This window comes from Poromitra crassiceps (assembly GCF_964638095.1).
Source record: "Poromitra crassiceps genome assembly, chromosome: 4".
Classification (NCBI taxonomy): domain Eukaryota; kingdom Metazoa; phylum Chordata; class Actinopteri; order Beryciformes; family Melamphaidae; genus Poromitra; species Poromitra crassiceps.
This window is the reverse complement of record NC_139626.1, coordinates 66,626,153-66,652,494: the sequence shown is the minus strand read 5'-3', so window position 1 is coordinate 66,652,494 and position 26,342 is coordinate 66,626,153. Positions and strand designations below refer to the sequence as shown.

Sequence of the window (26,342 nt, the reverse complement as noted above, 5' to 3'; positions counted from 1 at the left end):
GGCACCAAGTAACGGCATCAAGAGTTTCGCTCAATCCAGATGTCCCACCCTCCGGACTTGTGGGCTGAGCCCTCGCAGACTTCAGTCGTACGTACCGTGTTCAATGTCATCACGTAAAGTCTGTGAGGTCGTACGTACCGTGACGTGTTCAATGTCATCACGTAAGTCTGTGAGGTCGTACGTACCGTGACGTGTTCAATGCCATCACGTAAAGTCTGTGAGGTCGTACGTACCGTGACGTGTTCAATGCCATCACGTAAAGTCTGTGAGGTCGTACGTACCGTGACATGTTCAATGTCATCACGTAAAGTCTGTGAGGTCGTTTGTACCGTGACGTGTTCAATGTCATCACGTAAAGTCTGTGAGGTCGTACGTACCGTGACGTGTTCAATGTCATCACGTAAAGTCTGTGAGGTCGTACGTACCGTGACGTGTTCAATGCCATCACGTAAAGTCTGTGAGGTCGTTTGTACCGTGACGTGTTCAATGTCATCACGTAAAATCTGTGAGGTCGTACGTACCGTGACGTGTTCAATGCCATCACGTAAAGTCTGTGAGGTCGTACGTACCGTGACGTGTTCAATGTCATCACGTAAAGTCTGTGAGGTCGTACGTACCGTGACATGTTCAATGTCATCACGTAAAGTCTGTGAGGTCGTACGTACCGTGACGTGTTCAATGCCATCACGTAAAGTCTGTGAGGTCGTACGTACCGTGACGTGTTCAATGTCATCACGTAAAGTCTGTGAGGTCGTACGTACCGTGACGTGTTCAATGCCATCACGTAAAGTCTGTGAGGTCGTACGTACCGTGACGTGTTCAATGCCATCACGTAAAGTCTGTGAGGTCGTTTGTACCGTGACGTGTTCAATGTCATCACGTAAAATCTGTGAGGTCGTACGTACCGTGACGTGTTCAATGTCATCACGTAAAGTCTGTGAGGTCGTACGTACCGTGACGTGTTCAATGTCATCACGTAAAGTCTGTGAGGTCGTACGTACCGTGACGTGTTCAATGTCATCACGTAAAGTCTGTGAGGTCGTACGTACCGTGACGTGTTCAATGTCATCACGTAAAATTTGCGAGGGCCAGAGACTGCAAGCCGCTGATAAGACAGGCCTCAAATCTGTTTCACTCGTTCCCGTGGAAATGTGCCAAGCAACAGTCTAGCGACAACTCAAATAGATTTTGTGGTTTTTCACCCAGCTCTAATGCCCACAGCCTTGAATACTATTTCTGTCCTACATGATTCAGCAACATTTTAATAAAGTCATTGTTTTAAACATTCATAAGAAGTTATTTTTGTTTTGTTTTTTTGTTCGTTTTGGAAAAACGAAAACGTCACGTCCATATTGCAATGAATTGTGGGTAATTCAATTAGTGAAGTGTGGTGAAGTCTGCACCCCCAGCGGACTCTCTGGAAGTCTGCAGAAAGTCTGCTGGAGCCCCCTTGTGGACTGGATGGGTTGTGGAGTTGGAGCTCTCAGCACACTGAGGCCTCGCCCGGCCTGTAGCTCGCCCAGCTGGCCCAGCTCGCCCGCCCTGCAGCTTGAACGCTCTGTGGGCTCACTTGCTCTTATGATGACATCACTGATGATGTCACAACTTCCCATCACTGATGACATCACAATTGCTCTTATGACATCACTGATGATGTCACAATGCCTATGACATCATCAGTGATGTTACAATGCACAATCTCAAGTGGCATCACTTCCAGGACAAAATTGAAACGGAGAACAGACAGAGCAGAGATTGCCCACTTCCCCCTTTGATAGATAGATAGATAGATAGATAGATAGATAGATAGATGGATAGATGGATAGATGGATAGATGGATAGATGGATAGATGGATAGATGGATAGATAGTAGATAGATAGATAGATAGATAGATAGATAGATAGATAGATAGATAGATAGATAGATAGATAGATAGATAGATAGATCTCACCTTGTTGTAGTTCCCGGATTTAATTCCCACAGGGATCTTACTCTGTACAAAAATAACATAAAATAAATAAAAATAAACATCAGTCATGAAGTAAACACGCCAAAAGATTACATGAGAAAATGTTCTGCACTATAAAACATAATTTATATTTAAAGCAGGACTAACCCCCAAAACACTTTTTTCAGCTTTAACCAATATATACGGCTTTTGGGGTGGTGTGTCAAGAATTCTGGTCAAAATCTCAAGATTTTAGACTAAACTGTTACAATTGTATAAACTATAATTTTCAGGCAGCAAAGTGCCCTCTATGGGTTCAAACCTGCTTTTTTTTTACCTCCAAAATGCCCAAAATGTGGTACAACCTGACGTCACGGTGTACTCCCCTTTCCCACTCATGTGAAAAATGTTTTCTTCATGTGATCATTACTGTAGTTCACACTAGGGATGTCAATTTTCGGTTAATTTCACTTTCGATTAACCGACGCTAATAATCGATTAACCTATCGGTTAATTCATAATTTTTTAATATTAAAAAAAAAAAAAAAAAAAAAAAAAATTTTTTTTTGTCTATTTACTCAATGAGCTCATGCCCAAACAAGGCGTGTCTATTTAGATGCTGAAATGTTAATGCGTTTTGTGTTAGAATTATGCCTTTATTTTTTGTTGGCTTTGCTGAAATTTATAAGTTTATTGCCACATTTTGATCAGGTAATCATTCCAAAATCATTCTGGCTCTTATATGGATGACAAGGAAATATATTTTTGAGAGCTTTATTTCCTGTTTATGTAAACATTACAACAACAACAATCTGTTATTTCTTTTGATTTTTTCACATTAGGCCTACTGTCTTTTGCAGCATAAAAACTTAAACAAAATATAGCCTAATTCGATTTGCTGCCAACAATTGAACAAAATGTGAACAAAATAGTTGCATGATGCAAAACACTGTGCAAAATCTGCAAGGAAACTCAAAAAACGTGTCCAAAAAAAAAAAAAAAAAAAAAAAAAAAAAAAAAAAAAAATTAAATATTAACTGATAGACCGACAGCAATAACCGAACAACGACGTTAGCGACGGTTAATCGATTAACGGTTAACCGTTGACATCCCTAGTTCACACCAGAGCCATAATAGAAGAGTTGCAACATCTCCATTCACTCCAATAGAAGACCAGTTTTTAGCGCGAGCCCTCTTGCATTGCACCGTAACACTGGCGTTACGTTTCTGATTTTTTGCTGTTCATCTGTCATTAACGTGATTAATTAGGTGGTTAATTCTGAACAATGCTGTTCATGCTACATACTAAATTAATCGTCTGAATCTTGCGCATCGAACCCTGTCTTCCTTTTTCGGATCAAATCAACACAGCGGAAGTTATAGCCGTCTTTGTACAAAGACAACATTTCAGATTATTTGGCTTTTTCAAATGGCTTTTTGGAAATCCGCCTAGGTATCTCCCTACAAAAACCACTGCCAAATACTCATGTTTTGGTATTTTTTCCATTTTCTTTGAGTTGGGATGTGGTAAGGCCTGTGGCTATGTCTCCATTGGGTTTCTAGCCATAAATACAACAACCACAGGTAACTGTTTACACTCTAAAAGTGTTTTTTAAGTCCTGCTTTTAAGTTAATCCGCGCAGTATAATACAGTGTTGGTTAACTGGTCTTATTTGACAATAATACAAGTTACTTAATAAGCATTATAGTAGAGTCAAATCAATACTGAAGTCAGTTAATCAGTAGTAGAGTAAGATGAATATGTAAGTGGGTTGTGCTGTGTGTATGTTGACTAGAGGAGTTGACCTCTGACCTCTGGGCAGGGCTCCACATGGCAGTCTTTGATGGAGCAGTGTCCGTCGTCGGGCCAGAAGGGGCACGGCCTCCTCAGGTTCACCTGGAGGGAGACAGCACAGCACAGTGACATTAAGGGTGCAGGACACAGCGCCCCCCTGCCTGTAGGGAGGGTGTAGCACATCGGCCTGGGAGTGTCTCACTTCACACCCCTTTCTGCCTTCTCCCCTTCAAAACAAGCATGTGTGCCATGGATCAGGATCAAAATCAGAATCAGAATCAGCTTTATTGTTCCAAGTAAATTGGCTCCGGTTCGCTTAACTCTCAATGTACTCACACACAAAACAACAGTGAATGGTCAGTCTGAAGGTCCTTACACATCGGGAGCGTTTTTCCTCGTGCGATTAATTCGCACGTCAATAATATTTTCCGAACCTATATCAGTCAATGCAGCCGTGCATAGTACCAACGGCGACGTTTCGCTGAGCGTTATTGCGGTGTTTATTTTTTCGAACCACAGTCGATTTTTCAAGAAATTCGCTTCCGACGTGTACACATCTGTGGCTGTGATTGACAGGTGGGTCAAAACTCGCATCGCAATTTCGTGCCGTATATTCTCATCGCTCTTGATGTATAAGGACCTTAAGACAGGCACGAATAACAAACAAAGGATAGTTAAACATTTATGACTATATACAATTCAATAATAATAAGGGTATGAAAAAAGCGTCTATTTTGAATATGTGTATGAGAGGACAGTATGTACAGTATATATATGTATGTATATATATATATATATATATGAATATATATGAATGTATGTATGCATAAATACATCTGCAAAAAAGATTTCTGAGGAGAAATATCTAGATAGATAAAGAGATCTAGGTAACTTAACCAATGAAAATGTACAGCGGGAGGATCAGTATCTGGTTAAAGTTTTGCTAGCAGCAACCAAGAAGGCAATCACAAGGAAATGGTATAAGGGAGAACCACCCACCCAGAATCATTGGTGGGATATAGTAGAGGAGATTCTCGAAATGGAAAGACTCACACACATCCTGAGAATTCAACAGTCACAATTTGAAATAAAATGGGACAAATGGAGAACTTACAAGGAAACCCCTCCTCACAGAGACACCACCAATGTGTCCGTGGGTGGGTGGGTGACGACTTGATGATTGTTTATGATGTTTTATGACTGATTGATGATGTTATGATATCCTTGTTTATGTTTATTGTATATTTTACTGTATTTTGCTTTTAATAACATCTAGGGACGGGCATTGTAGATTAGCTTATGCTATAAATGTTGTGATACATGACATCAGACGTTTCTTGCTACATGTTCTATGTAAAAAAAATACATTTACATACTGCACTGTGGTGTGAAGGTGTGCAGGGTGATGTGGTCTTCTACACTGAGCTGCAGCTGAGCAGCAAATGTGAATCAAATACCTGTTGCTACACAATGTGCCAAAGCTTCAGTATGAATGCCAGCTGAGCATGTTTGTACTGTAGGCCATGTTGCTACCATACCAGATGGTAGCAATGTTGCTAAACTGGATTGTGCACGCACATGAACAATGGACATGTAGGATAAATAAGAATGATCAAACCTGACTTTCCTGTCGAAAGTCGGCATCTGGCAGCCGAGGTTTTGTGTCATCAAAAATGTAGTCTTCCCTGTCATTGTATTCCTGTATACACCTTGGTACGAGAAAGACCGGTAGGTGTATCTATAAATGTTTGGTATGAAGAATTAACTAGTTGATTGTTCCTTGGTTCCTTGGCTCAACACCATATTGGCTTGTTATGGCATAGCTTCATTTTTTTTTTTATTGGCTATTGACGGGATCTACCGGTAGTCACATTTGAGTTGTTGATGAGTAAACGCTACAGACTGCATCCAGAGACCACTTGTAAAAATCAAACACGTTTGATATAATCGCAGTTGCTCCGAATCACATCAGGAGAGAGAGAGAAGAGAGCCTGTAAAACTCATACACTTATATAGACTTTCTGTGCCCACTGACCAGGGTAGGAAATTAACTTTTTATTTTTTGCCCTTGTGAAATATGTTTCAGTGGCATTTTGGATCATTTCCAGGGCAATTTGATCAAATGTTGGGAAATACCTTAGTTGCACCTATGTTTCATGACGGACCAATCACTGACTTATCCAAGCATATTTTATTTGTAAAAGTTCATAAACAATGACAGTTTAAAATCCTCATTTCCTATCTCAACAACACTGTTGATTGATCTCTTTCCTCTGTGAAAGATGTATTTTATGTAGGGGTGCACCGATCGATCGGCAAGCAATCTGTATCGGCCGATTTTGACCTCAAATATGCGATCGGCTGATTGCCGATATTTCGGCTGATTGCCGATATTTTTTTATATTATTTTTTTATTTTATTTTTTTAATTAACACATTGACTGCCAGCCGTTTTTTTTTTGCTGTAGGTAGCTTCTGCCAAGCCGTTTTTTGAGGATTCTGGCTCATTTTACAAGAGCCGAGGATTCTTTTCTGCTTGGAGTTTGTGAACACAAAGTTCACAAAAGTACTAATAGAATGTGTGCTTTCTCTGTCTAAAAGAGTTAGTTTGTAGAGTTAGTAGTTATGTAGATATTAGCCGTTGAGTACAGCATGGTTTCAGCGTCTGAGAGTGAAAGCTGAGATAATCGCAGTTTTGTGAAATTCAATCAAACAGGCAGAACAGTCACTTTAACCATTTATTTTTGGCATCAGTGAGAGATCAGACATCCAAACAATATAGTTCCGAACGCCCTCTCCTTCAAACTCCTCCCCCCGTGGGCGTGTCTGGTGGCTTTCAGCCTGCGTTTGTCACAAGCGAGTGCTCTGCTGCTGCTGCTGCGAGTTTGAGCAGCCTCCCTCCCTGGCAGCGAGTGTGGATAGGGCTCACTCGTCTCTTGGGTTTGAGAGCCCCGATGAAGCCCCGTGCGACTCTAGGCTTTATGCTGCTCACCCAGTCCATTTCTGGAACCCCCCACCGCCGTGCGCCCGTGCGCAGCAGCGCGAAAGCGTCCCCGCCTACAGTATGAGAATGAGGCTCGTTCGTTTCTGGGTTTTCGGAATGCGTGCGATTCTGGCCTTTCTGCGGGCGTTTCAAAGTGTGTTTCACCCATAATCTATTATGCAAATTTGCAATCCCCCACGCCAGCACCGCTCTCCGCTCTTGGTGTGCTGCTGCTGGCGCGGCCGCTCTCGGGCGAGTCTGGTGACTGATGACTGTAAAATCGCCAAGCCATTTCCTTGAGAATGGCTTCCAACCGCGGCTGCTTTTGGTTGACTTTCTCTCTGTCGGGAGAGCACCGTCGCCACCTAGCTGGTCGGTAAAATAGATTATACACATTCAATACTTCCAATATCTCCATAGGAGACGCGGGGGGCATTGATCCACGTAGCACCGTCAAAAAAAATATATTTTTTTTTTGACGACTCAACTCGTCATTGGCAGTGAACGGTTGGATTGTGTTTGACGAGTCAACTCGTCATTGGCAGTGAACGTGTTAAAAAAAGCCCTATCACTAATCAGGCTTTCCAACGATATAAAATACAATGCCAATTGGTATTATTAAAGGGGAGAAATAATCGTCCTAAATAACGTTTCCAAACTTTTTTTGAGGAGTTTATAATATATCGGTGATCGGTAATCGGTGATGGGTTGGGCAGATATTTCCCATAGGCGATCGGCAATCGGTGATCGGTGGCAAAAAACGTGATCGGTGCACCCCTAATTTTATGTATAGGTTTATCATGTGCAAACCAATAAACTAAACCTAAACTACACTAAACTACTTGTTCTACTCCCGACCCGTCCTGTAGCCAGAAGAACACGTCACGTTTTCCCTAGTAGTAGTGAGGTAGTGGCCCTGTTCCACTACCTCAGGGTGCAGTCTCGATTCTGGACTGGTCTGGCCTGCTGTTCAGTCTCCATTCTGGACTGGTCTGCCCCGCTGTTCACTTTGCAAAGTCATGGAGAGTGCAAAAGGTGACAGATAGCAGGGCCGACATAAAACCACTCAGAAATCCTCCTATTCTGGGTTGAACAAGGTGACATGTCACCTAAAGAGGACTAGTCTGCATCCCTGTGGGATGTGCGTCGCTCAGCAGGTGAATGCTGCTCCATGACAGAAGAGAAGGCTGTCAGACAGAGAGAGGGGAACAGAGCATGTCTCTCCCTGTTTGTTTATGTGAAGATTATTTTGATTTTATATTTTTTTTACATGCATAACTGATGTTCAAAAGTACCGGACGGTTCCGCAGCCTATGGTCCATTGTCTATGGTGAGAGTGTAGATGTTACCTGCATATATATATATATATATATATATATATATATATATATATATATATATATATATATATATATATATATATATATATATATATGTATAGGAAGAGAAGCACATGTAGGGCTTAAATAATGAGGGCAACGGCCACGCTGCCATATTGAAGGGCATTCCGAGACAAACTTGTTTTAATCACCTTTTTTTTTGCTTGCGTTTTCTGCTCAATTGTACTTGGTCAATTCTGCTGTCCCGACCGTTGCTCCACCCCCTCTGCCGATCTGGGGAGAGTTACACGATACATGTGCAGTCACCAGACGTTTCTTTTCACCTGACAGCGAGGGGGAGTTTCACCGGTGGGACGTAGCGCGTGGGAGGACCACACTATTCCAACCAGTTCCCCTCCCCCCTGAACAGAGTGGACCAAGCAGAGGAGGACACGTGTATACTTTACCCACAAGCCCCCATTCTGATACAAAGTGTGTAAAACCTGCCCCTTCAAAAGGGCCCTATGTAACAGTTGTTTTCTAAGTGAGCAGGCGATGGTCACGCTACCATTAGCTCAGGTGAGCTCAGCCAGCCATTAGCTCAAACGAGTAGCAGCAGCTGTGCCAGGAAAATAAGGAGGAGGAGGAGGAGGAGGAAGAGGAAGAGGAAGAGGAAGAGGAGGAAGAAGAAGAAGAAGAAGAAGAAGAAGAAGAAGAAGAAGAAGAAGAAGATTTCAGTATGAAGACAAGTGACTTCACAGAGTGTAGGGATCAGTCCTCTTTAACTCATTGAGTGCCAATGACGATAATCGTCGTCAATTCGATTAGTAGCGTAGAGTGCCAAAGACGACGATTGTCGTCAATTGCGTTTTTTGACGGTGGGACGTGGATCAATGCCCGATACATCTCCTGTACAAATATTGTAGCTATTGGAGGTCTATAACCTATTTTACAGAACCCTTAGGTGGCGACAGTGCTCTCCAGATTACAGAAAGGCAGCGAAATACAGAGAAGAAGTCGTTGGGGAAACGGAAATCGCATCGCATCCGTATGCATCGATATGCATGAAGCATAACGTTAGCTGTGCCTGCAGCAGCCAATCTGCTCCCACAATTGAGCTCCTCCGTGTCCGCTGCGACAGCCCATCCGCATGATCAGCCGTGGAGTTGTTATTATTCTCAACTGGAAGCATGGGAGCGGGTGACAAACACACGCGGAACGCTGTAAAAAAGCTGGATGTAGCGCACCCTTCACTGTGCACAGCAAACGCAGTAGAAAGCCACCAGAGACACTCCCACGGACTGGAGGAGGGGTTTGCAGTTGAGGGGGGGGGGGGGGGGGGGGCACGCAGAGCAGCACACAACACTGACCCAGACAGACCCAGACAGCAGGAGAGGATTGGCAAACGCAAGCCAGAATATCCGATGCCCACCAGCAGCAAATCAAGACCAGCAAGAAGCTGCAACCAGCAGCGCACGCAGGGGCCAGCGCTGCTGGTTGCAGCTAAAAAATATTATTCTGCCAAACAAAATTCCCTGGCCTTCACTGTTTTATTGAAGGAAATTATTTTTGAGGTGTGACTACATCAGAAAATTAGCTTCAGAGTCAGTGATGTGCTTGAAATGTTTAATTTCACAAAAGGCTCATTATCTCAGCTTCTAGAAAAAAACGGCTGTTTTTGGTTAAATCAAGCTATCTTCTCCGGCTCATAACTAAAGAACGGAAAATGGGATCAATAAACCTGTTTTTGCTGATGATAGAAGAGAGTCTCATCGTTCCTTTTGCGTGTTCAGTGTTTACATAGTAATATGTAAACACTAAATAGGACTGATCCCTACACTCTGTGAAGTCACTTGTCTTAAAGATGGCTGATCCCTACACTCTGTGAAGTCACTTGTCTTAAAGACAATTTCTGTCTCTCTGTGGGGACTACGGATGTAATTTAGCATTCTTGCTAACTCCGGCTTATTTACGTTGCCTTGTGTAATGTTCATGAATATGCACTGTCCCGTCCAAATAAACAAATAAAGTAAAGTAAAGTAAATATCACACAATATTCTGTGGGCCTCGAGAAATCACTGAAAAAAGCTCTGAAACTCTGGCACTGGGAGCGTCCGTTCTCCAAAAGTGGCTGGCACTCAATGAGTTAAGACAAGTGACTTCACAGAGTGTAGGGATCAGTCATCTTTAAGACAAGTGACTTCACAGAGTGTAGGGATCAGCCATCTTTAAGACAAGTGACTTCACAGAGTGTAGGGATCAGCCATCTTTAAGACAAGTGACTTCACAGAGTGTAGGGATCAGTCCTCTTTAAGACAAGTGACTTCACAGAGTGTAGGGATCAGCCATCTTTAACCCATTTCAGACGGGATGACGTTCGCGTCATTCTCCCTTTAAAGACGGGATGCCGTTCGCGTCAATATACCTTTGAAGACGGGATGACGTATACGTCAATTTGTAGTTTAGCTGTAGTTTTTCGCCTATTTCCGGTCTCTAGGCAAATGAAATCATTCAGAAAACACACGTGGGGTCTCGCAATGCATTCTGGGGAGGAAAAGTTTTTCTTTCTTCACTTTGAAGCGGACCTGTTAGAGCGATGGAGGAAGAAAATAATATTAGCGAAGGAAGCGATTTTGAAGACGCGGAATATTCCGAACATTCCACCGTTGATGAAGAGTTAAATGATGACCCAGTTACAGACCCAGATTGGCAGCCCTTGGACAGAGATCAGTGGGTCAGAACTATGTTTCAGGATGACGATGAGTCTGACGAAGATGACCAATTCCAAGGCTTCCATGGAAACTGGGTAACGGAGCAGCACCATTACCGTCCTGTGCCGGTCAAAGCGTTCAAAAGGGTGCCCGGGGTGAAAAGCGGTGTTGGCTTACAAGCCGATTCCACACCTCTATTTTCTTTCGAGAAAATTTACACGGAGGAAATGTGGGACCGTCTTGTCACGGAGACGAACCGATATGCCGACCAGAGACGCACAATTCCCCCAGCCAAAAAAGCAGCCAAGTGGACCCCGGTAACAGTGAAAGAAATGAAAACATTCATTGGGCTGTGTCTCGCCATGGGGATAATGAAACTTCCCGTCCGAAGAGAGTACTGGCGGCTATCCAAAAACATCTTCAAAACCAACTTCGGCCAGAATATGTCCCGGGACCGATTTGACGCCATTTGGAGGTAGGCTAAGAACAATAATATTATCCTTGTTATTATAACCATTGCGTGATATAGATGCGCCCCATTGAATAGGATGCGCTATATAAATAATAGTAGTTTGATAGATAAAATGTAACATTAGTACCATTGTTATGATGCCCTAAGGGAAATGAAATATATTGCAAATGTATTAGAAGTGTAGTGGGAGTATTGCCATTGTAGCGAGCTTATACACTGGGGTAAGAAACCCCTGCTGGGCTCGGCTGCTACACCTATTGTGTGTGGGCAAACACCTAGTAGGCCTATTGTTATTCAATTGTCAGGAATGTGGAGAGAATGCGCTTCACTCTTTGCACCAAGACAGACACTGCACTTAGACAGACCCTGTAACCCTCAAGTGTAACTAACCTATATAATGATATAGCCTACAATTTTTCATTTCATCCAAGATGTGTCTACTTGTATATAATATACAATACAATATACAATATTGTATACAATATACAAGACATTATATTGTTTATAATATATTGTAATATGTGTCTAATTACCCCCCCTCTTCCATCCTCCCCTCTCTCACCTCTTCAGATACCTTCACCTCCAAGATAACAACGCACGAGGCGACCCAGCTGATAAGCTCTGGAAACTGCGCTGGTACCTGGACTTCCTGAACCAGCGCTTCCAGGACCTCTATGAGGTCAACGGGACAGTCAGCATTGACGAATCAATGATCAAGTTCAAAGGCAGGCTTGGCTTCCGGCAATACCTGCCAATGAAGGTACTGCTGATTGATTGATCAAATTGTCTCACCTCTATTTTGCCTATGTAACCTGCATCTTTTGGTAATGTGTGAAATAAACATTCATTCATTCATTCATTCATTCCAGCCAACCAAATGGGGCGTGAAGGTTTGGGTGATGGCGGAGAGCTCAACAGGCTACGTTCCGCACTTCAAAGTAAGGAAAAAAATCAGCACACCAAGAATATGCAAATATGTATTCTGTAATGTGTTGTTATTTGAGTGACCTTTCAAGCACCCAAGGCCCTTCCTCAGACTTGTGTTTCTTCTTGCAAACTCCCCAGGTGTACACAGGACGTGAAGCGGCGCCGCAGACGGGCCTGGCACAGCGCGTGGTGCTGGACCTCGCCAAGCCATACAATGGCACCTTCCTGTCCATTTATATGGACAACTTCTACACCAGTGTAGAACTCCTCCAGGAGATGAACGGCCTTTTCCTGTACGGCTGTGGCACCCTTCGGGCCAATAGGAAGGGGCTGCCGAAGGACCACAGCCTGACAAAGAGGGCTGCGCTGGGGAAGCACGAGTTCCGGGTGGCACAGCAGGATGACCTCACCTTCTGCGTGTGGCAAGACACAAAGACGGTGATGGTCTTGTCCAATCACCATGACCCCAGCGCAACAGGGACTGTAAGGCGGAGGAGAGATGAGACCCACCGGGCTGATGTGGTAGTGCCCGCTTGCCTGGCGGACTACCAGAGCCACATGAAAGGTTTGTTTTACAGATTTATGTTTTATAAACAAAAATTAAAATACTGTAAGCTTATATTCACTGAGGTCATTTGAGTGAAAATGTATGTATGTAAACAGAGTTCCATGTGTGTTCCAGGTGTGGATCTCCTCGACCAGATGATTGGATACTATGGTTTCGATCATCGGTCGAAGAAATGGTGGCGGCGTGTGTTCTTCTGGGGCCTGTCTGTGTCGTGCTACAACGCCTACGTTGCAGCCAGGTCTGTTGGAGGAAGGCACAAACATTACAAGGACTGGCTGGAGACCTTGCTGGAGGAGCTCATCACACCGGTGACAAGGAGGGCCCCTCCTGTGATCCCTCCTCCTTCTCCTCCTCCTCCTCTGTCCCCAGCTTCCAGACCAGCCTCTCCATTTGGCTCTCCTTCCACTCCAGAGAGCAGGGGAGCCTCCCCAGCACCAAGCACATCGAGCAGGGCAGCCTCCCCAGCACCCAGCACGTCAGGAGAAGCCACAGGTCCCCCAATGCACGACTTCGGGAAGGTGTTTGAGAAGCGGAAGCTCTGCAGGGAGTGCCAGTTGTTGCTGGACAAAAAAGATGTAGTAGGCAGTGGGCTAACTGTGTATGGCTGCATACAGTGTGACCTGCCTGTCCACATTGAGTGTTTTGGAAAACACTACAGACATTTTTTGTAAGTGTTTGCTAAACACTAGCTGACACTTTAGACACTTGCCCCTTTGATGGTAAATGGACTGCATTTTTTTTTATGGTTGCAAGGGGACACAAGGGGGCAGTGTGGAGCACATTTTTTATTTTATTTGAGTGGTTTGGAGTGATTTGTTGCTTGTTTTTTCATACGTTTTTTAGTTTTTTAACATTTTTCTGTGTTTACAGCAATATTTGACAATGCTATTGAATTGTCATACCAATAAACACCTTTTACAAGGAAAGCCACATGTGTCAGCTCTCAAATGCCTTTTAAAGTGTGTTTTTATCTTCTACAGAGGCTGAGATATCACTATTTTAGTAGGCGTTGACATTTCTATGAAAAGTTCAGGATTTGGGGGTCTATTATCAAATCGGACTTAGGTTTTAGAGGCTATTTTTTAGGCGAAAATAGGCTGAAATGGGTTAAGACAAGTGACTTCACAGAGTGTAGGGATCAGTCCTCTTTAAGACAAGTGACTTCACAGAGTGTAGGGATCAGTCCTCTTTAAGACAAGTGACTTCACAGAGTGTAGGGATCAGTCCTCTTTAAGACAAGTGACTTCACAGAGTGTAGGGATCAGCCATCTTTAAGACAAGTGACTTCACAGAGTGTAGGGATCAGCCATCTTTAAGACAAGTGACTTCACAGAGTGTAGGGATCAGTCATCTTTAAGACAAGTGACTTCACAGAGTGTAGGGATCAGCCATCTTTAAGACAAGTGACTTCACAGAGTGTAGGGATCAGCCATCTTTAAGACAAGTGACTTCACAGAGTGTAGGGATCAGTCCTCTTTAAGACAAGTGACTTCACAGAGTGTAGGGATCAGTCCTCTTTAAGACAAGTGACTTCACAGAGTGTAGGGATCAGTCCTCTTTAAGACAAGTGACTTCACAGAGTGTAGGGATCAGTCCTCTTTAAGACAAGTGACTTCACAGAGTGTAGGGATCAGCCATCTTTAAGACAAGTGACTTCACAGAGTGTAGGGATCAGTCCTCTTTAAGACAAGTGACTTCACAGAGTGTAGGGATCAGCCATCTTTAAGACAAGTGACTTCACAGAGTGTAGGGATCAGTCCTCTTTAAGACAAGTGACTTCACAGAGTGTAGGGATCAGCCATCTTTAAGACAAGTGACTTCACAGAGTGTAGGGATCAGTCCTATTTAAGACAAGTGACTTCAGAGTGTAGGGATCAGTCCTCTTTAAGACAAGTGACTTCACAGAGTGTAGGGATCAGCCATCTTTAAGACAAGTGACTTCACAGAGTGTAGGGATCAGTCCTCTTTAAGACAAGTGACTTCACAGAGTGTAGGGATCAGTCCTCTTTAAGACAAGTGACTTCACAGAGTGTAGGGATCAGTCCTCTTTAAGACAAGTGACTTCACAGAGTGTAGGGATCAGCCATCTTTAAGACAAGTGACTTCACAGAGTGTAGGGATCAGTCCTCTTTAAGACAAGTGACTTCACAGAGTGTAGGGATCAGCCATCTTTAAGACAAGTGACTTCACAGAGTGTAGGGATCAGTCCTATTTAAGACAAGTGACTTCACAGAGTGTAGGGATCAGTCCTCTTTAAGACAAGTGACTTCACAGAGTGTAGGGATCAGCCATCTTTAAGACAAGTGACTTCACAGAGTGTAGGGATCAGTCCTCTTTAAGACAAGTGACTTCACAGAGTGTAGGGATCAGTCCTCTTTAAGACAAGTGACTTCACAGAGTGTAGGGATCAGTCCTCTTTAAGACAAGTGACTTCACAGAGTGTAGGGATCAGCCATCTTTAAGACAAGTGACTTCACAGAGTGTAGGGATCAGCCATCTTTAAGACAAGTGACTTCACAGAGTGTAGGGATCAGCCATCTTTAAGACAAGTGACTTCACAGGGTGTAGGCCGTAGGGATCAGCCATCTTTAACGACATGTAGCATGTCTGTGAGCTCTAACGAGGAGTTGCGCTCGTTAGTAGCTCACTGACTGAACACTCCATGTGCAGATGATCACAGAAGAGGCTTCTATAGACGTGTTTAACTTGACAACATAAACATTCTAAACTGCGCTCAGCTTACTTCCTGTTGCAGTGTTTGCTAATAGAATAGCTTGACAGGAAATAAGATAGGTTTCAAACTGTTCTCTAGCAACACAATTCGGTGAAAACCGCTCATCGTCATCGTATCCATTCTTCACAGTATGAGTGCTGTTGTTCACTCTGGAGCATCGACATATAAAGATGGACGCCGCCTCGGTTCAGTGAAGCCGCTGCATGTTAGATCGCCGCTCTGGCGGCAGGTGCCAGTATAGGTCACAAGGCCCGCCTCCCCATGTTAGTGGATGGGGAAATGGACAACCGGAACAATCAGTGTACGTCAGATAATTTTTTCCCAAAGGTGGTTTGTATCATTTTAGATAGTTCTTATCACGCTAATGCCTGTGCAAGTGGTAATTTTTCTGATCAGTTTGTTTTTAAAGGCCGGCTTTACCGTGGGGAATATGAATATATATTAAATCTCACGCCCCTAATGTTTTCGAATCCGTTGAAATTTTTGAAATTGGTTGTTTCCCGCCAGAGATATCACCAGAAATCCACTCTGTGTGTGGGGGGGGGGGGGGGGGGGGGGGGGGGGGAGGTGGAGGGGAGGGGCGGGTGCGGGGACCCGAAATACTACATTTCCCACAATGCACTGGGCTCGCGTGGCCTTCGTTTCCACACCCACCCCTCAGGCATTTGGCTGATATCAAACTCCAGTAGGTGGCGGTAATGCACATATATGCTTGCCAACCGCCATAAAAGTCGAAGAAGAAGAAGGCTTCGACATAAAAAGATTTAGTAGAAGAAGAAAAAATTACAAAACATAAAAAAAAAAATTGCCTCCAAATTGCACCAAATTTAAACGGTAGTATATATGTCGGGAGATGTCTTCATAAAAAAACATTCATGCATTTTAAGGCATTTTTGTAGGAGTTTGATGTTGTAACCATTTCATGTAAAAATGTGTAAAATCGGGTACATTGCTCAGCGTTGATTTCGTTACTTCAACGCACCTACTACTAGATGTAAAATTTGACGAGCTTTCCAATGCCGCCAGTCCCGTGTCTGTCCGTGCTTCCCTTCCAGAGATATGGTCTCTTTGCAAGGAGCTATGGAAAGCTAACCTAGCTACCATAGGCTAGGCGGTTGAAAAAAGATGGCTGCCTTTTGCTTTTCTTCGAGACCTCTGAAGGGGCATGGAGGACCTCTAGAGGCGGGACCATGGCTCACAACACTTGTAGTTCATAGGCGCTCGACTTCCGCAAGGCGGACTCGGGCCAGATGATGCGTAACGCGTCGGCTGGCCCGAAAAATATGTGACAGATGGTTGATAGGTCAGGCAGGGAAGCACCAATTTCAAAAATTTCAACGGATTCGAAAACCTTAGGGGCGTGAGATTTAATATATATTCATATTCCCCACGGTAAAGCCGTCCTTTAAGTAGTTATTTGACATATAAAAATGGATGATTGACAGCTGTGGCAGCCAGTCTCAAGCCGTCATTGGCTGGACAGGCTGTTCATATTATGGATCTATCGTCATAGACAAGACACACGGCTTCATCTGTTATCTAACGCTGCCCCTGGGGGTCGGGTCCTTAGCACGGGTACTGGCTCCCTGGAGGTCGGGGTGGCTGTGTTGGCTACCAGACATATCCAATAAAAAGGACATTGTTTTGAGAAAGGTGCGCGAGGAAGTAACGTTGGTTGGGGACTGAAGTAAGTTCAGAAAATATGTTTTTAACATGAAGGCTAGCACTAGCGTTAGCCGCTTGTGCTAGTCGGCTGTTTTTCATTATTTATCGGCTTAATATTACTATAACTTAACAACCGATAATGATAGCTGGAATAACAAAATAATAGACACATACTGTATTTTCAGAACTCACCAGGTTGTCCAACTGCCTGCATATAACAGGAAATGTGTTTTATAATGTTAACTCACGGGTATAACCAACATGGGGCCTACAAAAGTGTACACAACCACCATTAGCTAATCGCTAACAGGTTAGCCTTAGCTTATACAGACACTGGAGGTTTTATTTTTGGTAGTAAAGCAATAAACGTTTTTATATAGATATCTCAGGGAAGTGCTTTGACTGTGGGGATGTTCGTTCTTCACAAGCTCCTTTCTTAGCTGTTGTAAGGATATAGTTACAGAGACGAGACCAGGCAGCTGGGCTAACGTTACCACTGAGCTATATTAAATACAACGTTACAGGCTGCCCTACTCACACTATACCAGTAAACAATGTAGCGTAAAGCGTCAAGGTTAGATTTGTTAAACCAACATTTGCTCCAAAAGGAATTAAATCATGAAGTTAATCAAAATGCCACGGAAACATTAGGCTAATCAACATAGCAGTGCATCCGATAATTCCCCCAGTGAGAGGCTATGAGCATCCCTGGCTCCTCTTCCGGTCCGGGCTGCTGCTGCTGAGAGCAGCCCGGAGGTCTCAATCTCCGACGACCAAAATCAGATTTTCGTACAGGCGTCATTTTGATAAACCGATCTCATAGTGGGAATCTTCCTGATTACTTTTGGCGAGACAACAAATATTACAACTTATACCATATTTACAGAGCTAGACTGTATATAAATATACAATGCACTGTGCACATTCTAGAAACAGCAGCTGTACATAAGAAAGTATAGAGGGGGGCGGGGGCTCAGACTGAGGTTTCAACCCAAAAGAGCTAGTGCACAGACTCTGGTTCTCTGATCTGAGAAGATTTGGGCTTCAATAGACCATACAGGGAGGAGATAGGGACGCATTCTCCATTCATATGATATCTCAATGCTCTGGAGGGGGTCTTGTTCACTCTGGAGGGGGTCTCGTTTGACATCAGGGTGCTTTTCTTACTGGACTTTGTTATTGTTGTAGGACTCAGCTGAGGAACTGAAGAGCCTCTTCTCTTCAGGTCTTTCATTCAGCCAGGACACGCTGGCTGCCTGCCACCTGACCACTGTTCAAGTGCTAATCAGCCACTGTTTTGGCCCGTTTGCGTTGTTCCTCTCTTTGGACTTTCTGTTGCTGAAGCTTGAGTTTCTCTCTTCTTTGTGCTGTTGGCTACCGAAACCCAGTACCTAGAGCCCTGCATTCTGGCCGAGGGGGCCCGACCCTAGGGCCGATTTTCACATCACTAGCTAGGGCCAGGGCCGAGGCCGGGCCTGCCTGTTTTTTGTTTTGTTTTTTTAATGTTTGAACTGACACATTGTGGTGTTCAAAGTGTTTTAATCTCATTTTTGTACAGTGTTCATTTGATAGGCTTGCCTTAGGCTATGTGAAATTGATCAAACACATAAGGTTCGGGGGAGGGGGGTAGGGCCGGGGGAGGGCCCGAAATTCTGACAAACCATACGGCTCACATCGGGCTCGGCACCCAAACATGTAGAGCCTGGGCCGGGCTAGGGCCTAGATTTGAGGGTCGTGCAGGGCTGTACCAGTACCACTATGGTACTGGCTGGTACCTTTCCAACCGGTACGGAATTGCAATGCAGATTTAGCTGCCTCATTTAGGTGCCATGCCCGAGCTGCTGAGTGAAATATTGCCCTCCGTTGCTCTGAAACCAGCAGCGCTGCGGTGCACACACCTTCACTAACATTATCGTTTGGAGCGTGCCACATGAAACCCTCTTGAAATCCCATACATAAAAGTATGGGTTCAGGTACTGTTTAAAAGTATCGTTTCAGCACCGGTATCGTTTTAAAAGTTTTAAGCACCGGTATCGTTTTAAACAACGAGAGTTGGTCTCACTGATCCGACAGGAGGAAATGGGCTGCCTGTAACTACCGCTGTAAAGAGCCCGGGGGACAATAGCAGTCTGATGGTTCTTTAGGGATGAGATTATGACGATATGGGTCGAAAACGGGAATAAAACTGTCTATTTACATGGAGGAAAACCACGCTGCCACGTGGCCCCGACGGAGCTACATTGTAGGACTGGCTTGCACACTATTTCGATCACAACAACACCTAAGACGGACAAAAACGCTGCGGAGAACACTGGGTGAGTCGTCAGATAATTAATGTGAGGAGAGGGCTCCAGGTTAAAAAAAAACAGAATTCTCCTTTAACACAGCAGAGCGGATACAACTTTATGTTCTTGAGCCTCTCGAGCACAATTTCATTTTAAATTGAGATGCAAATGAGTAACATGTTATGGGTGCAGACTCAGAGGCAGATAGCGTAGTAGTGAGAATGCAAATGTCAGTGTTGGAAAGAAAAGGACGGTCCAGTCACAGGTTAACATTACAGCTGTTGACAGGATCAACACTACAGCTGAAGAATGAACACTGAATAACTATGTCTTCTTATATGTGTACAATCATTCAGTACTTCAATTAGACTAAACACTTTCACCATCATGACACATCAGTCATTCTTCCTGTGTTGCAATGGCCTTGTGAAAGAAACTGTATGGAAACATCAGATAAACGCTTAGTTCAAATGCTCCAGGTACAGACGTTTAAGAGGTCAGTTACACGCAGCAAGCCTGGTGACAAAAACAACAGCATGGGGAAAGAAACAACGTGCCAATCGCAGGATTTGCCTCGAGACGCTTTGACTTTGAGATCAGCATGGATCTGAATATTTGGGAGTGCCCCCTCCTGAAGCAGAGGGTTTACTTACTTACACCTGCAGCAACTCAAATCCTCAGCTGCCATCATAACTATCAAGTCACATGATAACATGTGGAGATACCTGCTATTAACGCATCATACCGTACTGTAGCTGCTACCATTACGTATGCCTAATGTTTAATTAGGTATATGCTATTTGCACCTGTACGTCAAATACGTAGAATTTAAAATGTTTAAGCACGTCTAAAGTATGCACATGACATGTGCACCTATGTGCAGTGAATATGCCACTGTCTCTGACTTGTCTTATCACTCTACTGCCTTATTGCTTGTTGTGTCTCTTGTTGTTTTTGCACTCATATGCCCTGTTATATTTGTACTATGTTGTAAACGGAGTCCACAGCACAAGAATTTCACTTGTGATACTTGTACCACGGAGTGACAATAAAAATCTTGAATCTTGAATACCAAAGATCTCCAACGTTGAAAAGAGTGACACTTATTCTTACGAAAAATATTTGACAGCACAAAACACAAAGTCAAAATACGTCTTAAAGGAACAGCTCACCCTAAAATCCAAAATACATATATTCCCTCTCACCTGCAGTGCTATTTATCCATCTATATCGTTTTGTGTTAGTTGCCTGAGTTTTGGATATATCGGCCGCAGGGATTCTGCCTTCTCTCCAATACATGATGGCACTCGTCTTGTGCTGCTCAAAGTGCCAAAGAAATACATTTGATAAACTCAACAGCAATGTCTCTTTCCAGAAATCATGACCCCGTTACTCAAGATAATCCCCAGACCTTGTTATGAGCAGTTTCATGGAGGAACTATTTTATTTTGACCCGAAGTACAGCCGCCAGCTGCTAGCTAACTCCTACATGAGACTGCAAAAGAAAATACTTTAAAGTACAAAGTCTGTGCAGTACTTTGAGTCACCGGGCGCCTGTGTGCTCCAGAAGGGTTGCGGCTACGCGACGATGCGTTCCGTGAAGCAGCGCTGCTTCCAGCAGGAGCCTTGCCTTTCACACCAGAATCACTGTTTTGCTCCACGCCTCGCTCTGTTTTGCCCAGCGCTGCCCTGCCCCCACTCACAACTTGCATTGACTTCATGCCTGGCTGCTCAAGATGCAGCGCGCTGCTGCACGCTTGAAAAATAGTCCAGAAGCTGAAACTATCGCCGCAGCACGCGTGCAGCGTGGCTTCAGCGTGGCGTGGCGAGGCAAAGCGCTGCTTCAGCGTAGGATTGGCGTATAGGGTGTGTTCAATGTTTAATCACTGTAAACCATGGCCTCAATTGGGGCTTATTTCCTAATTTGAAACCTAACTTACTTCCTGTCAGCTGTTGTATTTGCAAACACTGCAACAGGAAGTAAGCTAGGGTCCATTTAGTTGTCAATAGGGCTGTCAGCGTTAACGCGTGCCGATCATAACGCGTTATATATATTTTTTAATCGCGTTAATCGCATGCCGCTATTTTGTCCCTTCGCGCACCCGTACTTGTAGTCAAGCCGTTCAGTTTCCTGTCTCCTGCTTGTGCAGGCAAGCATGGAAGAGAACGACAGCAATACGCTTCTAAATGGCTCGTTTTACTTCCCAAATGGCACAGTGGATAAGTCAAGAGCCGTAGTTTGCGCCTCACCTGAAAGTAGCTAGCGGCCAGCTAGCAACGAGTTAGCTAGCACGAGACTCCTCACTCATTCTTCCTTCAGAGTCTCGGATGCGCGGGTCCTCTAACCACTGGGAGGTCGGCTCCAATGGCTTCACGCGATATACACGTTATCAATACACAGTTTCCAATACCGAGCCATTATTCACATGGAAGTGCCAAAGTTTTTAGCTCAGACACACAGCCTTCTTCGGCTGTCATTTTGGGTTTCGACTGCTCCACAGCGCCGCCGCCGGAAGTATCGGTTCTGGAGCGTTCTGGAGTGTTTACAATTAATGTGCATTTATTTTCTATTCAAGATGTATTTTGTAGACATTTTGTGACCTCCTGTCTACATTGCACTTCTATTGAATTGAAAATAAAGTACATTTATTTGCATTAATTTGATTCCCAATCACGACACACTGGTAATAATTATTAATATCTAATTAAAAATGCTTTGCAATGCAAAATAATAGCATTTTAAACATGCGATACAAAGATGCGATCAATCGCTATTAATTATAGTTAATCGCACGATTAATCGCGATTAAGAAAATTAATCGTTTGACAGCCCTAGTTGTCAAGGTAAAAAAATCTCTCCTACAGCTGTGGGTCAGCAGTTGGCTCTCTCACCCTGTAGTATCTGAACCTACAGCTGTGGGTCAGCAGTTGGCTCTCACCCTGTAGTATCTGAACCTACAGCTGTGGGTCAGCAGTTGGCTCTCTCACCCTGTAGTATCTGAACCTACAGCTGTGGGTCAGCAGTTGGCTCTCACCCTGTAGTATCTGAACCTACAGCTGTGGGTCAGCAGTTGGCTCTCACCCTGTAGTATCTGAACCTACAGCTGTGGGTCAGCAGTTGGCTCTCTCACCCTGTAGTATCTGAACCTACAGCTGTGGGTCAGCAGTTGGCTCTCACCCTGTAGTATCTGAACCTACAGCTGTGGGTCAGCAGTTGGCTCTCACCCTGTAGTATCTGAACCTACAGCTGTGGGTCAGCAGTTGGTTCTCTCACCCTGTAGTATCTGAACCTACAGCTGTGGGTCAGCAGTTGGCTCTCACCCTGTAGTATCTGAACCTACAGCTGTGGGTCAGCAGTTGGTTCTCTCACCCTGTAGTATCTGAACCTACAGCTGTGGGTCAGCAGTTGGTTCTCTCACCCTGTAGTATCTGAACCTACAGCTGTAGGTCAGCAGTTGGCTCTCACCCTGTAGTATCTGAACCTACAGCTGTGGGTCAGCAGTTGGCTCTCACCCTGTAGTATCTGAACCTACAGCTGTGGGTCAGCAGTTGGCTCTCACCCTGTAGTATCTGAACCTACAGCTGTGGGTCAGCAGTTGGCTCTCTCACCCTGTAGTATCTGAACCTACAGCTGTGGGTCAGCAGTTGGCTCTCACCCTGTAGTATCTGAACCTACAGCTGTGGGTCAGCAGTTGGCTCTCTCACCCTGTAGTATCTGAACCTACAGCTGTGCGTCAGCAGTTGGCTCTCACCCTGTAGTATCTGAACCTACAGCTGTGGGTCAGCAGTTGGCTCTCACCCTGTAGTATCTGAACCTACAGCTGTGGGTCAGCAGTTGGCTCTCACCCTGTAGTATCTGAACCTACAGCTGTGGGTCAGCAGGTCGCTCTCACCCTGTAGTATCTGAAGTAGTCTCTCTCCGTCAGCCTCTTGATGAGCGGGTAGATCTTGAAGTTGTTGAAGAGGTCGATGCTTTCGATGTCACAGAAACAGTCATCCAGGACTCCCGTCAACTAGAGGGAGCACAGCACAGAGGACAGGCAGGGCTTGGAATCAATATCACCTTGATCATAAGGACTTTTATTAATATACATTATGTATACAGTATATCACGATATCTGCAAAATCATCTCAACGATGGCCGCTGAGTTTCCTTATTATAATTAATCATTCCAAGTTCCATCATTGGAAGTTGGAAACCCTCATTAGTGTTTTGCTTGCAACGGTCTTTACCCTGCCTTTTCTACACAAAATGGCCCCTGTGAAAAGGGTCTATAGTGCACCGCAGGAATGAGTGTGGAAAGCATGGCTGCTAACACTTACGGCTCGTGTAGGGGGCAAGCAAATGTTTTTTTTTTTAATAGGTTTATGGTTATAGCATGCTTAGAATAAGGTATGTGGTTAACACAAGCTTATGGTTTAAATAGGTTTATGGTTATAGCATGCTTAGAATAAGGTATGTGGTTAACACAAGCTTATGGTTTAAATAGGTTTATGGTTATAGCATGCTTAGAATAAGGTATGTGGTCACCAGGCCAAACTGTACCAGCAGAATGCCCAATGCACGGCGAAGAAACCTCTTGAAAATACTATAGCAAAGCACAGCACACCTGGCCACAAGAGCTGTTTAGCTCAAATTTACAGAGTAAATTGAGTACACCTGTTCATTTGGTCGGATCACGTTCTCAACACAAACTAACCTGTTTTCTTTTGGTCCGCACCAGAGTGTGATTACGGTGTTCACACCTGCCCAAACCAAACGCACCAGAGTGTGATTACGGTGTTCACACCTGCCCAAACCAAACGCACCCAGGGGGAAACCAACCAGAGTCCCATTTAAGAGGACTGAAAACACAGGTGTGAAAACACCCTCAGTCAAACAGCTAGAAAAACACTAGCTGACCTCACCTCACCCGACCTCACCCTTAGCTTCTTGACTTTAGAGATTTGACTGACCGACCAGGAGCTCCTATTGGCTCTCCCAAATCTGGCTTCAAAATAATTGGCTCTCCCAAATCTAGGTGAAGAACAACAGGCTCCTATTGCACTGTAAAGATATTCACGCCCAACTTAAAATAACTTTACTTGGCTGGGGAAACGTGCATTTTAAAGTTAGTTTCCCAGCTGAAAAAAGACCCACCCACTTCAAAAACAATGAAATAGTGGGAAGAGATCAACAAACGATAAGCGGTGTTAATGATAACCGTGATCAAATTCCTTACGATAACCTCACGCTTTGGAAAACATGGTAAATAAATGCTGTAGATGATCATCAACCTCAGATGCAAATGTGCAGCCTTGGAGAAATCATTCCAGTGAGTGTATCAATCCTGTTTGGGTCTGAGTTTTCAATATAAAACCTGGTGAAATGATTTCTGTGAGTGTATTAGTACTTTTTGAAAAATTTCACCGCATTTGAACAATACTGTGATGATAATACTGATAACCGTGATCATTTTCATCACTATAATCATGATATGAAATATTCATATCGTCTCATCTCTAGTCACCATACTTGAATTACTAACTTTGATACCGATACCCAGGAAAATATGATACTCAAATACAACTGAGGCATAAAAATGATCAAACACAGATGGACGGACAGACGCACGCTTCTCCATAATCTAGGCCCGATAAAACTCCATAAAGATGTAGATTCCCTGCCTACCAACACGAGGGTCGCAGGTTCGCGCCCCCCATTACCTCCACACAGCACATGCACAATTGGGTGTGTCTGCGGGTGGAAAGCCGGATTGGGGGTATGTGTCCTGGTCGCTGCACTAGCGCCTCCTCTGGTCGGTCGGGGCACCCGGTCGGGGTGCCTCGTCTGGGAACTGGTGGGAATAGCGTGAGCCTCCCACATGCTACGTCCTGCCGGTGAAGCTCCCCGCCGTCAGGTGAAAAGAAGCGGCTGGCAACTGCGCATGTGTCAGAGGAAGCATGGTCAAGTCAAGTCAATTTTATTTATATAGCGCATTTACAAGCGGCTGAGCCGCAACCAAAGTGCTTCACATAAAGTGCAAGAAGGCATAAACAAATGATATACACTATATAAAAGCATTAAAAATATAATAAAATAAGTAGAAGAGTTAAAAGACATTGACTAAGCTACACAGTTAAAATACATCAAGCATAGGAAAGCAAAAGAAGATTAAAAAGGTGGCTGAGGGCTTTATTTAAAGGCTAGTTCAAAAAGGTGGGTCTTCAGGTGGGACTTGAAAGTGTCCAGAGTCTGAGCTGCACGGATGCGTGGTGGTGCTAGTCTACGGCTCTCCCCAGATCAGCAGAGAGGGTGGAGCAGCGCCTGGGGCAGGATGGGGGGGGGATCAGGAAAAAAAAACTTTGCATTTACACAGCAGATTAGCCCTGCTCAGAGCAATCTAGTAAGAGACTGGTGCCAGGTCCAACATGCGTGACATGTAGCCAATGAATAGCCAGGAAGGGGGATCGCGCTACGTTTGAATGCTAAAATAAAGCTAATAATATAATTTGATTCTTTAAACGTCTGACCCTTTCAAAGTACATCACAAACTGACCATTTTGCTGAAACTCGACAGCGCTGCTTAATCCAGAACCTTACTTCCGGGAACTCTTATGAGGTAAAAGAAAAACTGGTCCATTGGAGTGAATGGAGATGTTGCAACTCTTCTATTATACGGCTCTGGCCCTGCTCTACTCATCAGCCTATCAGAACACTTTTAGCTTGTTGAAGCAACAGATACCCACCAATGATAGGGAAGGAAAAATCTGTATTATGTTTGAATTTTCATTAAGACAAAGCACTCCTGGTATCCATACTGTCGCAAATGAGTATTGTATCCATTTAAAATATATATATATACTTATTGATACCTGTTGCAAATGAGTGTATTGTATTTGTTTCAAATGTTTTGTATCAATGCTTATCGATACTATCGATACTGTTGCAAATG

General features: G+C 44.1%; 2 protein-coding genes across 2 annotated transcripts in view; one reads left to right on the top strand and one right to left on the bottom strand.

Moving 5' to 3' along the window:
* LOC310775913 (ERO1-like protein beta) overlaps nt 1-26,342 on the bottom strand; it is a gene marked incomplete at its 5' end in the record, with an annotated part of 64,451 nt that overhangs the window by 34,956 nt on the left and 3,153 nt on the right. The window contains 3 exons of the mRNA XM_083636037.1: nt 1,953-1,994; nt 3,763-3,846; nt 23,301-23,420. Coding sequence (XP_083492163.1) covers nt 1,953-1,994; nt 3,763-3,846; nt 23,301-23,420 — 246 coding nt within the window. The remainder of the gene's footprint in view (nt 1-1,952; nt 1,995-3,762; nt 3,847-23,300; nt 23,421-26,342) is intronic.
* On the top strand, nt 10,789-13,480 carry LOC310774942 (piggyBac transposable element-derived protein 4-like; the record flags this gene model as incomplete). The annotated part of the gene is made up of 4 exons (XM_083635032.1): nt 10,789-11,231; nt 11,799-11,969; nt 12,479-12,720; nt 12,838-13,480. The coding sequence occupies 4 exons, from the start codon at nt 10,789-10,791 to the stop codon at nt 13,392-13,394; spliced, it is 1,413 nt and encodes a 470-aa protein (XP_083491158.1). The 3' UTR covers nt 13,395-13,480.